Here is a 14780-nt window from a genome sequence, read left to right as displayed (position 1 = left end):
TGGCTATATAGAAGAATGCTAAAGATATCATGGACAGAAAAAATTACCAATGAAGATGTCTTAAAATCCATTGGCAAAGCCAAAGATCTCATACAAACAATCAAGAAACGAAAAACATCATATTTTGGCCACATCATGAGAAATAGCAAATACCAACTTCTACAAACTATTTTGGTAGGAAGAATCGATGGCAAAGGAGTAGAGGAAGAAAAAGCATATCTTGGTTTGTTCTTTCCTGTCCACGACATCAAGACGTGGACAGGAAAGAGCAGCGTACAACTGCTCTGATTAACAAAAGAACATAATTTGTTCGCCAAAAGATAGCACCATAAGAAGAAGTATGAAATGCCTGAATGTATCTATGATCAAGACAAAATATTGGAAGAATTAAAATAGTTTTAATTCTTTCCTGGTGCTGTTCATACTCCATTAAATCTCTAACAAGATATTCTCAAGCCTAAACACATGGACAATGGGTGGCTGTCCTCAATTGTGTATGAACAACATACACAATTGAGGACACCTGTATGAATGAAAACTAGGGTCATCCCAAGAGAACAACAACAGAAAGGAGAAAGCAGGCATGAGACAGGAAAGAGAATTTATAAAATAACTGAGGGACAACATCTTTAATCAACAAAGAATTTGAAGAACTGAAAGAAAACTTAATCTGGTAATGACATCCAAAAATCTGCCTGTAAATGAGGTAATTTATATCTCCAGTTGGTGTTCCTGTAATTTAACTTGGGTGATAGCAAACTCACATGGAAGTTTATTTAAAAAAGCGTATATATATGTGTGGAACTACAAGGCAGGTGATTATAACAGACTAAGAAGGCATTTTGAAGCTGTACATTGGTGTATGAGAAACTGCATGATTGAGAAATCAGTAATACATGAGAACTATTAACCCCCCAACCGGCCACAACGTCTATAGATGTCAAGATAAATCTGGATACAAAGCTCTAAAACCCATTGAATAACATGGATAAAAAGTGCAATTTGGTGTCACTATTTCATCCACATTGGCCGGTAGGCAGGTTACTGGATATCTCAAGGAAGACAGAACATACTGCCTCCCAAGAGATAGATTAATCATGGAAGGATGACTGTAATGAACAGATGGTAGATAAGTGACAAATGCACAGGAACAGCTGAGTTATTAAATAATCATTCTGGTAAGGTATACAATTCCAGAAAGTTCTTTCACTTGCTGTCTTCCTCTTACAACTTTCTCCAGTTGACTGTGAATCCACTGACTGATAACAGTAAACTGCACTCATCTTTTCTATTTAGATTTTGCACTACATAAATCAATGTAACTTTCCAAGAATACCACTTATACAACCTTAAATTTTGATGTACTAACCATTATTGAATGGGATTCTGATAACTTTTTTAATTTCAATGCTAACAAAATTCGAAATGCATGTAAAATAAATAAAAAAACATTTCTTTGCAGTCTTTACTTTAAACACCCAAATTTCTGGACAAGATGAGTATATCAAGATAACACTAACTTCCAATCTTTCTTGGCACAACCATTAAGAATATCATCTCCTCAGGATCCAAGAAATGAAGTTTTCACTTTTGTGCAAGGTATTACTTTATCTCTCAACAGCTGTTCACTCTACGAAAAAACCATTGAAATACTGTTCTCACATTTCAGGTAGTGCTCCTAAGAGCTGAAAAACATATAATTCAGTACAGAAGAGAGAATGCAGTTAAGCTGATTAATGACTCACCCCTCACCAAATCACTCTTTCACAAAGATGTTAACTTTTTGCATATATTTTCTCTATATTATCTTATTTTCTACAAATATTTCCACATCTTTCCAAATCAGTCACTGCAGCAATTATTCAATACTACTTTACAGTTCAACTCATAAAATCATGGAACATTTTTTTTTAACCATTCTGTCTTCTGCTATCTTTTGGAACAGTCTTCCCTCTCATGTGTTTTATAATGAATACAATCTACATGCTTATTAACAAGTTTCTTCTTTCTTCTCAATTGACAAAATATGAAAAGTAAGGAAGAGTGAAATGAAACCTTTATGAGAAATAAAAAGACCATTTTGGTAGCAAAGACGTTGATAAGATTGTCCTCACCCAACTGAACAATAGCAAAGATATCGGTGTTTAAGCACTGGTTATGGAAGATTTTGATGCTGAAACTTGGAATGTTTGAGCCCAATCAAATGTTTGTCAAATGAAATGTATACCTCCATCCAGTAGAATTATAGAAAGAATTTGAGGTTAGTGAAAAAAGGTCACTTACAAGGGGAAGATTGTTGGTAAAATTTAGAGCTCTGGAGTACTCTGGCACCAGTGGAGAAAGCTGAAAATAGGAAACTGGCAACCAAATTGCAAAGGACTGACGGTAAACTATGAGATCAGACCATGGTAAGCAGGTTCACAGGTTTCTCTAAACATTTAGATGGCAAGCATCCAAAGGCGTTCACAGGTTTGAAATAGAGAGGCTCAAATGCTTAAAAGTGTATCTGCTAAAAAGATAATTCACTCTTAACAGAGGCAGTGTTCAGAAAAATATGTGGAAGGAATGCATCTGGAAGTAGGCATTTTCTTAAAAAACTTAAACTTTTCAAGTAAGGCAAAACTTAACATTTTTTAAACATCTTTTTTTTTTTAATTTTTTTTTTTTAAAAAGATAAAACTGTTGAATATGAAGAGAATATACTTACATTAATTTCAATAATTATGAAAATGGAATGAGTCAATTTATATTACTCTAGAAACCAAACACAGAGAGTCCAGGTACTTCAAGACCACAATAAGCAAAGTGGTGGTTTTATAGCAAAAATGATAGAAATCATCCAATACACCACCTAAAGACATTCACAAACATCTACATTATAATGGAATTTAAATCCACAGTTTGGCTGGACAGAAGAGATGCATCCACTCAGCTAACCAGGTTATCTGGTTAACTTCACTGGACTTCAAATTAACTGCGATCTATATTTTCTTTCTCTACCATTAAAACATATTAAATACCAAAAAATCTGCTTTAAAATTGGAAAAACATGAGTTAGGCATACTAGAAAATAAAAGAAATGGAAGACTTATGTTAAATAACTTGATCTGTAATAATAAAATTTTCCCATAAGTGTCAAAGGCATCTTCAGTATAGAAATGAACAGCATAATACACAAATAACAGAAGGATTTTAAAAAGTGCCACAATATTTTATACGGAGAGTGGCAGGTGAGTGGAATGCACTGTAAATGATTTTCAAGTTCAATCATCATCATCAAATTCCTGCCATGTACCCTCAAGGGGTGTACAGGATATGACAGTACTACATGAAAAAATTACATCATTACTAACTTCCTATCTACAATTTTCCTCCAAATCAGTCTGTTACTTGTCAAGACTCCAACATTATCAGATCTTATATTTCTATCGTCTAAGGCACTTTGTACCGTATCAATCCACCTATATCTTGGTCTTCCTCTGGGTCGTTTTCCTGCCAACCTGGCAGAGAACACTTGTTTTTCTAATCTTTCCTCTCCCATTCTACTTAAGTGACCATACCATCTGAGATTAGCTCTGCTAACGCATTCCTGGATGCTGACAATGTCAAGTTCTTTCCTAATATCCTCATTTTTAATATGATATTGCCATTGATGCCATCTGTTCACACCTCTAATCTTTCTCAGGACTCTCATATCTGCGGTCTCTAGTCTTTGGTCAAGTGTTTTACTTCTGACCCAGCTCTCAGATCCATAAGTTAAAATTGGTTTGAACACAGTCTTGTATACAGCTAATTTAGTGTTCCGACTATTTTCTTTCTTATTCCATGTGAATTTATTCAATTGACTTCCCACCATACCAGCTTTGTTGATTCTGTTGTCTATTTCTATATTTAGTTTACCATCTTCAGTAAAAATTGTGCCTAAGTAGCTGAAATGTTTTACTTGTTCCACAGGTTCTCCATTCACAACACAGTTGACATTTTCAATGATTCTGCCTATTTTCATTGTCTTTGTCTTTTTATTGCTGACCTTCATACCATATCTATTACAACAGCTATTCAATTTAGTCAGAGAATTTTGCAGACTTGTAGCGGATTTATTTAGAAGTATAACATCATCCGCATAAAGCAAAGAGCTGACATTAACATCTCCAATTTTGATATCATGTTTAATACCACTTTCCTTCATAATGTGATCCATATAGATAATGAATAACAGAGGGGATAATGTACATCCTTGTCTCACACCAGATTTAACATTAAACCATCTTCCTGTACTTCCTTCAATTCTAACTGCTGACTCACAACTCAAATAAAGACTAAGTATTGCTTGATATAATGCCCCATTGACACCATATAACTGCAGCGTATTGAATAGCTTCTCTCTTGGCACCTTGTCATATGCCTTTTCTAAATCGACAAAACTTAAATACAGATCTTTGTTATATTCCCATGCTTTCTCGACTATTTGTTGTAAAGTGAGGATCTGATCCTGACAGCCTCTATTTGGCCTGAATCCAGCTTGTTCTTCACCAAGCTTTTCTTCCACAATTCTTCTCAACCGTTTCTCAAGTATACTTGCATAGATCTTGCCAGGAACACTCAGTAGGGAAATACCTCTGTAATTCTCACATTCAGTTTTATTTCCCTTTTTATACATGGGTACTATGAGAGCTCTACTCCAATCATCGGGAATTCATCCCTCTGTCCAGGCTTTCTGAACTATGCAGTGCAGCCACTGTAAGACTCTTATACCACCATACTTCAGCATTTCTGGTCGAATATCATCTACTCCTGCTGCCTTTCCACATTTCAAGCCTTTGATGGCTTTTTCTACTTCAAGTATGGATATGTATTCCTGACTGCATGCCTGGTCAGTGTTTTTTTATCACTGTGCTGTCATCACTGCTTGTTTCATTTAGCAGTTTTTCAAAGTAATTACTCCATACTTCAAGGATATCTTTTTCTCCTGTTTTCATTTCACCTTTATCATCTCTAATTCCTTTTACAGCACTCTTTCCTCCATTCCTAAGCTTCTTCATCAACCTCCAGAATATTTTGCCACCTTCTTGATATTTATTTTCTATATTCTTGCCAAAGTCCTCCCATGACTTTTGTTTAGCTAGTTTTACACACTGTTTAGCTTTCTTACATTTGTCTCTGTATTCTGTAAGAGTAAAAGCTGACTTATTTGCCAGGAACTTTTGATATGCTTTCTTCTTTTCCTTCACTGCCTCTTTAACTTCCTGTGTCCACCAGGGAGTTCTGATTTTTTTTATCCTTGCACACAACCTCACCACATGCCTCTCTGGCAGAATCAATCAATGTTTCCTTCAGAGTTTGCCACTGAATCTCCAAGGTTTGATTCCTGTTCTCAAACTCTTTCATTTTCTTTTCAATAATATTTCTGTATTTTAGTCTACAGTTCACATCTGAGAGCTGCTCAACTTTTATTCGCTTTAAAACTTTCTTACATGTTATTCTTTTCAATATGAAATTCAATTTTATCCTGCTCAAGACTAAATAGTGATCACTTCCAATTTCAAATCTTCTGTACACTCTGGTGTCCTGCACGAGGGAGAAAACATCACTATCAACAATAACATAGTCAATGAGACTTTTCTTATTCCTAGCCTCTTCTCTCCATGTGAATTTGTGCACATTTTTATGTTGGAACATGGTGTTAGTAATAACCAGTCCATGTCCTGAGCAGAAATCCAACAGATATTTGCCATTATTATTAGCTTTGTTCTTTTCTCCAAATTTTCCCAAAATATTTTTGTATGTCTCACAATCATTTCCTACTCTACTATTTAGATCCCCAACAAGGACCAACTTTTCCTTTTTCATTGTGTCAGTTGCTTTTTCTAAAGCCTCAAAAAATTCCTCCACTTCTACCTTAGTAGAACCTTCTGTGGGACCATAGGCACAAATAAGTCTCATTGTCCAGTTCCCCATTTTCATATTTGCCCACATTACTCTACTTGAGACTGACTGCCATTCAAGAAGATTAGCCTCGTATTTTGTGTTGAATACTATGGCTACTCCTTCTTTTCCTTGATTGTCATTGCCTGAATATAACATTTTGTATTTATTGCTCAGAAAGATCTCACCAGTTTTTGTCTTTTTTGTTTCAGTCACCCCTATTATGTCGATCTGGTACTTATCTAATTCCTCAGCTAGCTCCATTTCTTTGCCATTCAGGCTTCTTACGTTGATAGTACTGATCTTTAACTCTGTTGATGTTGAGTTGGGGTTTGTTTTCAGATTTGTTCCAGTAGCTGACTTTTCGCTGTTCGCCCTGGTTCCCTGGCGAAAACAACGGGGGCCTTGTTTAACCGGGCGACGCCCCAGCCGGCATGTAATTTTGTCATGTTGTACCATCATTTTTTATTTTGGTTTAACCAATAAGAATACAATTTGGTCGGCTAAATCCCAAATTGCCAGCCCATCCTCGTTCGTTCGGTATCAAAGTAGATACCCAAGTTTCAAGTTCAATAGGATAGATAAGTTGCTAGTTAAGTGGGCCTCCCATGATGAATATGCTGACTCCATAGAAGTAACTGTAATAATAGCTTCTGATGAACGAACGAACACACACACACAGACAGACAGACAGACAGACAGAGAGAGAGAGAGAGAGAGAGAGATGCCGCATAGTCTCCCAATCTCTGACACATACACATCATACTAATAATTTGCATTAATCCATCCATCCATCAGTGGCTTTAACAGGCACTTAAGTACCCAGAGCCTTCCAAGTACCCTTGGATTTCTTAGCTGTAATGAGAGGATAAGGCAGTTACCCCTATGCCTCCAAGTATTCTTGTCTATAAATTGTGTGTGTTCTACTGGCTTGTTTGCCTCTTCTGAGGGACTAAAAACCCGAGTTTCTTGGAGGAACCTCCCCTCTACCTCTGTATAAGACTGGCTAACTCACCTTTAGTCAAAAGAGACCAGATAAAGGTTTCTTACTAAAGGTGAGTTAGCCAGTCATGGACAGGAATCGAACCCAGGTCTTTCTGACCAAAGGCCTTCATCTCTACCAACTGAGCCAAGGAGGCTCTAATTTGCATTAATTAATATTCAAAAATTATGACTACATTATTTATTTTATAACTAGGTCACAAAATATATCTTACCATTATAGCTAATCCTTGGTTTGGTGAGACACATTACTAAATGGCACTCAACATCATCTGGGAGGACAAATTTGGAGCAAATTGGACACTTTATTCCTAAAAATATTCAAATTAAAATTTCAAAAATATTAATTATAGATAGCAGAGATGAAATTTACACTAATTTCTAATTTAAAATCCCCTATTGAAAGACACTGTGTTACTGATTAATTTTTGCATATTATTTATTTAAATTAATTTTCCACATTTAGTCAAAAAGGTGTGTATATATATATTCAAAGCAGTGATAACCACATTTTTTTTTTGTTTTATTTTGTGAGTGGAACATTAATTTTCCACCCACAAAACAAAACAAAACAAAAAATAATAATTAAAATTAATAAAATATAATCCTAAAAGTTTTGTAAATTGTTAGCTTACACTGTCAGGGATATTAACAAGTTGTACAAGTTATCACTGGGCATCCACAGATGCTGTATGGTCACTCCGATGCTCAGTGATGTGCCACATCAGGCCTCTCCATGTAGTCCTGTTGTATGCTTTTCTGTAGGCTTCAATTCTCTGAAGATCAGTCATTCCACACATACACCTCCATCCATCCATCCATCTCATTGATGGTCTACCCCTTACTCTTTTTCCAGGAACTTTAACCTTCTATTATTGTTCTGAGGTCCTCCTTCCATCCTTTCAAAGTATCCAAATATTTTAACTTTCTTCTATCTGATCTTTTCTAACACCCATTCATTTGTATGCCTTTCAGTATATGATATCCTCAACAGCCTTCTGTAACACCACATCTCAAAAGCAGCTATTCTTTTCTGATCTTACTTCTTCAGGTTCCAAGTCTCACATCTATAAGTCACTGTTGGAAAAATAACTGCATCCAAAATCCTCAACTTTGTTTCCATGGAGAGAGATCCATTCTTATAGATTTTAGAGAAGTCTTTGAATGTTGTTATAGCCATTTCTAATCTTCTTCTGATGTCTTCTGAACAGCAATTCTTCGCATTAATTACATATATTAGATGTTATCAGAATGTCACAATTCATATATAAATAACCAGAATAAAAACATTAAAATAATTACTGAATACATGTTGGAGCAATGCTAGTTGCTGTTGTCATGTTCTGTAGTATCACATGTATTAGCCATGGCAATTAGATTTTTAATGAAAACAGGCAAAATCTGGTGTAGGAGCCTTGATTTTTGTTACACTGTTCAATATAAGGCATTTTTGTTTCTTGATTATTAAAAGAACACGTAAGACCACAGTAATAACTTTTTAATTAATAAGGTACAGATATTTCATACTAAAACTAATAGTACATCTTCAGTGTCACACAAACAGTTATAGGAAAATGGAATACAAGTAATGAACATTCGGTGGATCACCTATTAAAATACAATTGTTGCTGCATGCTAGGAAATGATAGAAAATAATAATTAATTAATATTTAAGATAATTAATTTTTTATTGATTACATAAAATAAAAGTCTCCCAGATCTCTGAGAGAAACAATCATTTTGATTTAAATTCGGTCGGTGTAAAATAGTTTCACAACTTTCTTTAACAAGGCTTTCATATTTGAACCTGCATCTATGGAGGAGAATAGCTTTATCCCTCCATAGATGTAGGTTCAAATATGAATGCCTTTTTAAAGTAAGGTGTGAAGCTATTTTACACCAACCGAATTTAAATTGAAATGATTATCTCTATCTCTCAAAGATCTGGGAGACTTTTATTTTATGTAATCAATAAAAAAACAATTATCTTAAATATTAATTAATTATTATTTTCTATCATTTCCTAGCACGCGACAACAACTGTATTTTAATATCAGAGAAAACATCGGAATATGGAAAAGAACTACATGCATGTTTCCTAGATATCGAAAATGCCTTTAATCGAGTTTCTAGACATTTAATATGGCAAATATTAAAGAAAAATAAGGTACCATGGTGGCTGTTTCTTTTTTCTTCAGCTGCTAGTTCTTTATCTTAACATTTATTTCCTTGCTACTTTTTCAATTTTTATTGTATGGATCGTTTCCAATACTAATAGGTAGTGGTCACTGCTATTTCAGGACCTCTATAAACTCTTGCATTTTTTGTATACTTCCAGTAGGATCTGCTTATAATGGCATAGTCAATTACAGATTTTTCATCTCTGATGGGCTCTTCACTGGTAAACTTATGAATTTCTTTATGCTGGAACATAGTATTTGCTATTACTAAATTATTCTTTCTCCATTATTATTCCAGGTTGTTGCTCCTTGTGATCCCAACACTTATTTTGTTTCTTCATCTACTTGATTACCTATCCAGCTGTTCAGGTCTCCTAGCAGCATAATATGCCCTTGAACTTCTTCAATTGGTATTTTGTAAGAGTTCGAAGAATTCATCTTTAATTTCTTTATTAGTATTATCATTTATGCCATATGCAACAATTACAATAAATACTTGGTTACCTGATTTAAAATCTATAGTGATTGTCAGCAACCTTTCATTTATTAGTTGCCATTTAGTAATATATTCTTCGAGATTTGGTTTAATTATACATGTTACCCCTTGTTTTCCCCATTCTCTTAGGTTTACTCCTGAATAGAAAAGTATATATCCAACTTTCAATTTCTGGCAACCTTGGCATTTCTTTTTGTTTCTGTAACTGCTAGGAGATCCAATCTCGATTTTTAAAATTCATCTATTAATTCATTTTCTTTACCATGTAAACTTTTAACGTTCCATGTTCTGTATCTCATGTACTTTTTCCTTGCTTTGTCATTAACCATTTAGGCAGTTCAGCTATCTCTTTGATGTTTCTTTAAATGTGCAAAGTTTTAAGGTGTGTAGGGGATTAGCCTTCAGCACCAGAGGCTGGTGGTGGGGCTGCCACCTTCGAGGCCCCTAGACCGGCCTATTAGTTTAACAATGTCTTGCATGTTTTAATATTCTGACTGATTTTCTTTCATTTCATTTTAAATTTATTCAATTAACTATCCATCAAATACAAATTTTATTCTATTATCTATTTCAATACTTAATTTGTCATCTTTATTAAAAAAATTTTTGTGCCTAAATAGCTGAAATGTTTCACATGTTCTAGAGGTTCTAAATTTAGAATGTGGTTGAAGTTTTGTATGTTTCTACCAATTTTCAGGGTTTTGGTCTTTTTTTTTTTTTTGTTTGCTTGTTTGATTTTCATGCCATCTGTTACAACAGTTATATAATTTGGATAAGGAATCCTGCAAGCTTTCATGAATTTATTTGGGAGTATAACCTTATGTGCATAAAGAGCTGAAATTAACATCTCAAATTTTGATCCAGTTTAATTCCACTTTCCTTCAAAATGAGATCCACATAGATGATGAATAACAATAGAGTTAGGGTCCATCCATGTCTTGTACCTCATTTTACATTAAACCATCTTCCTGTATCTTCTCTGATTTTAACTGCTAACTTACAACTTAATATCACCAGTATAACATCCCGTTTACACCATATAGTAGTACTGTTCTGAACAGCTTTTCTTTTGGCATCTTGCTTTTTCGAAATTTGCAATTCACAAATAAAATTTAAATATAGATCCTTGTTACATTTCCACTTAAAGTGAAAAATATGATCCTGACAATCCCTGTTTAGCCTGAACCCAGATTGTTCTTCTCCAAGTTTCTCTTCTACAATTCTTCTTAGCATGTACCACTTTTTTTTTATATATGCCACAGCCATCTTAGTCATTTAAAATATCTTCCATTGGCAAAACTATGGATTAGATTTACACTGAATGAGAAGGTTTTATATATATATGGAAGACAGAGATTATGTAAAAGAAGCCTTGTGGTACCTCTAGCATTAGTTGCAAAGCTTGAGGATAAAGATCCATCTGTTAATACGCAACTGAAGAAAGAGCCAGTAGTCCAGTTGCATTAGTCAAAAGATGGAACATGTGATAAGAGCCTCTGTAAGTGATATTTATGCAAAACATGATCAAATGCCTTAGAGATACCATGAGTAAACAATTCAGATTGCTTGACTTTTCAATGCTATTTGATAAAGGTGGGTCAGTCACATAAGGAAGATGCCCTATTCAACCAATGGCAGCATCAATACTATCTTTTATTCGGTGAAAAAGTAGAAATGATTTGATATAAAGAATGTGTTGCCTTTCTTAGGTATCGTTGAATGTGATCTAATTTACATGAAATAGCAATGTAGATCTAGAGGTCAATGCCACAGAGCAATCAGCAAAATGTCAGCAGTACCAGAACTTTTCAATCAATATAAATGAATGCTATATGGAACAGCAAGAAAAGTAACATTGAATTGTGGATAACAATTCAATAACTGACCAAGTGCAAGAGAAATGGAAGCAGAGTTGGACAAAAGTTGCAACAAATAAATTTCACAAGAAATCAAAAAGCATGACTCATTTGAATGTGATACAGGTTTCTTATTTTTGTCCTTTCAAAATCAATTTTGGATGTTGTGATAATCTTGCAACCATTAGCGAACAACACAAAGTCTATCACACTTAGATTTGTAAAAGATTTTGATAGACTGCCACACGACAAGCTGTTAAATAAACTGAAATGGATAAGATTGGATAACATACTTCTGAGTTGGATCAGTGATTGGCTGTCAGAAAGTTGTATATGGGGTGCAGTATCCCAAAAGAGGAAGGTTACTTCCCCAGTGGCATATAGTTTTGTGCTACAGGGGTCATTTTTGGGACCAGAGTTGTTCAATTTATATATTAATGATACTGGAATGGGTTTAACTGGCAATATGCAGCTGTTTATAGATGATGCAAAATTGGAGAAAGCGATGCAGAGTCAAGCAGATGTTATGACTTTACAAGAGACTTGAATAGATTGCATGAATGGACAAGTAAGTGAAACTGTCAGTTCAATGTTCATCAAAGCATAAGGTTTTGAAATTTGGTAAGCAACAATGGGATGCAAAGTATACACTTGGTGTCCTTGTCCACTACCACTTCCAGATCTCCTTTTAAAGGAGATCTGGAAGTGGTAGTGGACAAGGACCTATAATTCAGGAGCCATATTGCACAAACTGTGAGGATGTCACATCGGATAATGGAAGTGATGCAGAGGACCCAGACATGTAGAAATAAAGAGGTTATGATACTCTTGATTAAGCCTTATGGATTACTGTGCACGGATTTGGTCACCAGGTCGTGGTGATGAGGATATGTTAGAAAGAATATAAATTACAAACCCTCATATAGGAGAAGGAGGGGGTATGATTGAGACGTACAGGTTAGTCAGGGGTTGTTATCAAGTTGACATGGAAGGGGGGGTAGAACAAGAGCCAACACCTGGAAACTGTATAAGGAGGTTGTGAGCACAGGAGTGAAAAGCAAGTTCTTTACATTACGACATTGTAAAGAACTGATTCAATGTTGAGACACTGAATCAGTTTAAAGCAGAGTTGGATGAGTTTTGTGTGTGATAGTGTATTATCTTTCATGATGAGTGATGCCATGGAGGTCAGATATTAATAATAATTTTCAGCTTTAGTATTAACTGAAAAGGAAGATAGAAATTTCCATTAACACTAGTTATGATGTATGCTTCATGGAGAAAAAATGAAGAAAGACAACTTAAATTATTTCATAACCTCCATGGAGTCAGAAGACTCATCATGGCAGGACAATGGTAGACAACACAAAGTCTATCATACAGCACCTTCAAATGCACCTTTTGCCATCCTACCAGCTAATGCATTCCATGTTCCTACCACTCCCCCCCCCAAAAAAAAACCTTCTTCACACCCCCTTACTCACTACTTCCTTTTGCAACTTCCAGGAATGGTCCCTTGTCCTTGTTGCATCCCCTCGCTCTACCCTATGAAATATTTCCTGCATCAACCTGATAACTTTTTAACAGTTTAAACGTTTCAATCATAACTCCCCCTCATCTTTTATCCTCTAAACTTTGTAGTCTGCAAAATATGTAGTCTTCATATTCTACAGAATGAGTGCAGAGAATGATTCTGAATATAGAAGAAACTGAAAAAGCAAAAGCTAGCATGATTGTGGAAATGGAAGAGAGCATGATGACTGATGGAACAAAAACAATAGCAACTGTGGAAAAAAAAGTGAATGTGATTGCTGTTCAAAAAGAGATGAACAATATACCAGTAGAGCTGTGTGAGAAGAAAGGAGTGCATACAGTTTGTTAATACGTGAAATACATTTGAGGGGGAAAATGGAATTGTATAAAAGAGATGGGCTGCATTTAAATAGATTTGGCATGAAGCACCAAATCTATTTTGGTGTTGAATAACTGTTGCTAGAAAGAAGTGTAGCAGGTGATGTGAGCAAGGGATCAGAAGAAGTCTGATGTGCAACCAGTAGGAGAGTGAAAGAGGTGAGAACAAAGTGTCTGTGAATAGAGAGGAGAGTAACATGAAAGATGAGAATGTAACAGGAATGCAAGCTGGACAGGGGAAGTTGAGGAGACAGTGTAAGGAAAGCGGATTCTGGAAATAGTAATGAATGCATGTATGAAGATGGTCAGCATAGGCATGGGAGGATAGCCTAATATGTATGGTGAGTGAGTCTGTGAGATGTGTGGTAAAAGGTTGTAAATAGATGGGCAAACAGGAAAAGGTATGGAGACATCATAGATAGGAATGGCTATAGATGAAGAAATGAATTATGCTTATTTTAAGGATGCTGGGAGTACTGGAAATGAGGGAGATGAAATTGTTGCACTAATTAAGTTGGATGCTATGGCTATTTTTCTCATGACATACAAGAGGAAAAGAGTGGCAGTGGTTTTGAAATAGCATGATGTGAGGTGGAGGTTGACAGGATGAGATATTTAGTTGAATACTGCTACAGGCCAGAGATGCATGATCATTATGAGTCATTTTAATTATGGTAACAATGACTGAAATGAAGAGATAGCAACAGAGAATAAGGAAGATGAATTTCTTGAAGGACAACTATCTTAAGCAATATGTAATGGAGGGTATATGAGGAGTATGTCTAAGATCTAATCATAGTTTGTTTTTAAGAGAACCCATATACTAGGCATAATTACAGTTACTGAAACAATCGAACACATGATGTTAAAGAACTTCATTGCAACATTGTTCACCAGTCATAGTCCCTTTTTCTTGTAGATCGGTGCATCTATTATATTGCTGGGATCATGGTGTGGGGGTGACATCATAATGTCATCCCCACACCATGATCCCAGCAATGCTGCATCTATCCTTTCAAGAATATTCTCGCAATGATAAGCAGTACCACTTTCATGTCAGTTCAAGTGTTCACCTAGAGTCAAAGGAAGGACTAAAACGATTCTTATCTGTAGAGTAAATTAGCCTATTGGTGTCTTGTCCAATTTTTATGGATATATCACTGAAAATGTGCTCTGTGATAAGATGAGCATAAAGGAATGCAGACATCTTTCCTAATGTAAAAAGCAGGTTCCTTTTGCCCTATAGACATCTTGCCACAATTTGTCGCGATATCTGCATGTCTGTGCTTGAATGGAGCCAAATTAAGAAGCTGACCTGCTATGGTGTGTTGATTACATTTTGTTGTTATAACCAAATATCTGGAAACACTAAACCATGGTGGAAAGTTGTTTTTGAGATTTCTAGACTTT

The 14780-nt window shown here is 35.3% G+C and overlaps 1 protein-coding gene across 1 annotated transcript in view; it reads right to left on the bottom strand.

Moving 5' to 3' along the window:
• LOC150096545 (E3 ubiquitin-protein ligase znrf2) overlaps window positions 1-14780 on the bottom strand; it is a 70360-nt gene that overhangs the window by 44612 nt on the left and 10968 nt on the right. Inside the window, exon 2 of the mRNA XM_090408032.1 lies at window positions 7143-7238. Coding sequence (XP_090264158.1) covers window positions 7143-7238 — 96 coding nt within the window. The remainder of the gene's footprint in view (window positions 1-7142; window positions 7239-14780) is intronic.

This window comes from Typopeltis vanoorti, chromosome 18 (genome assembly GCF_054136105.1).
Source record: "Typopeltis vanoorti isolate ZY-2024b chromosome 18, IOZ_Tvanoo_1.0, whole genome shotgun sequence".
NCBI classification, from domain to species: Eukaryota; Metazoa; Arthropoda; class Arachnida; order Uropygi; family Thelyphonidae; genus Typopeltis; species Typopeltis vanoorti.
The sequence above is the reverse complement of the archived record's forward strand: the minus strand, read 5'-3'. Positions and strand labels throughout refer to the sequence as shown.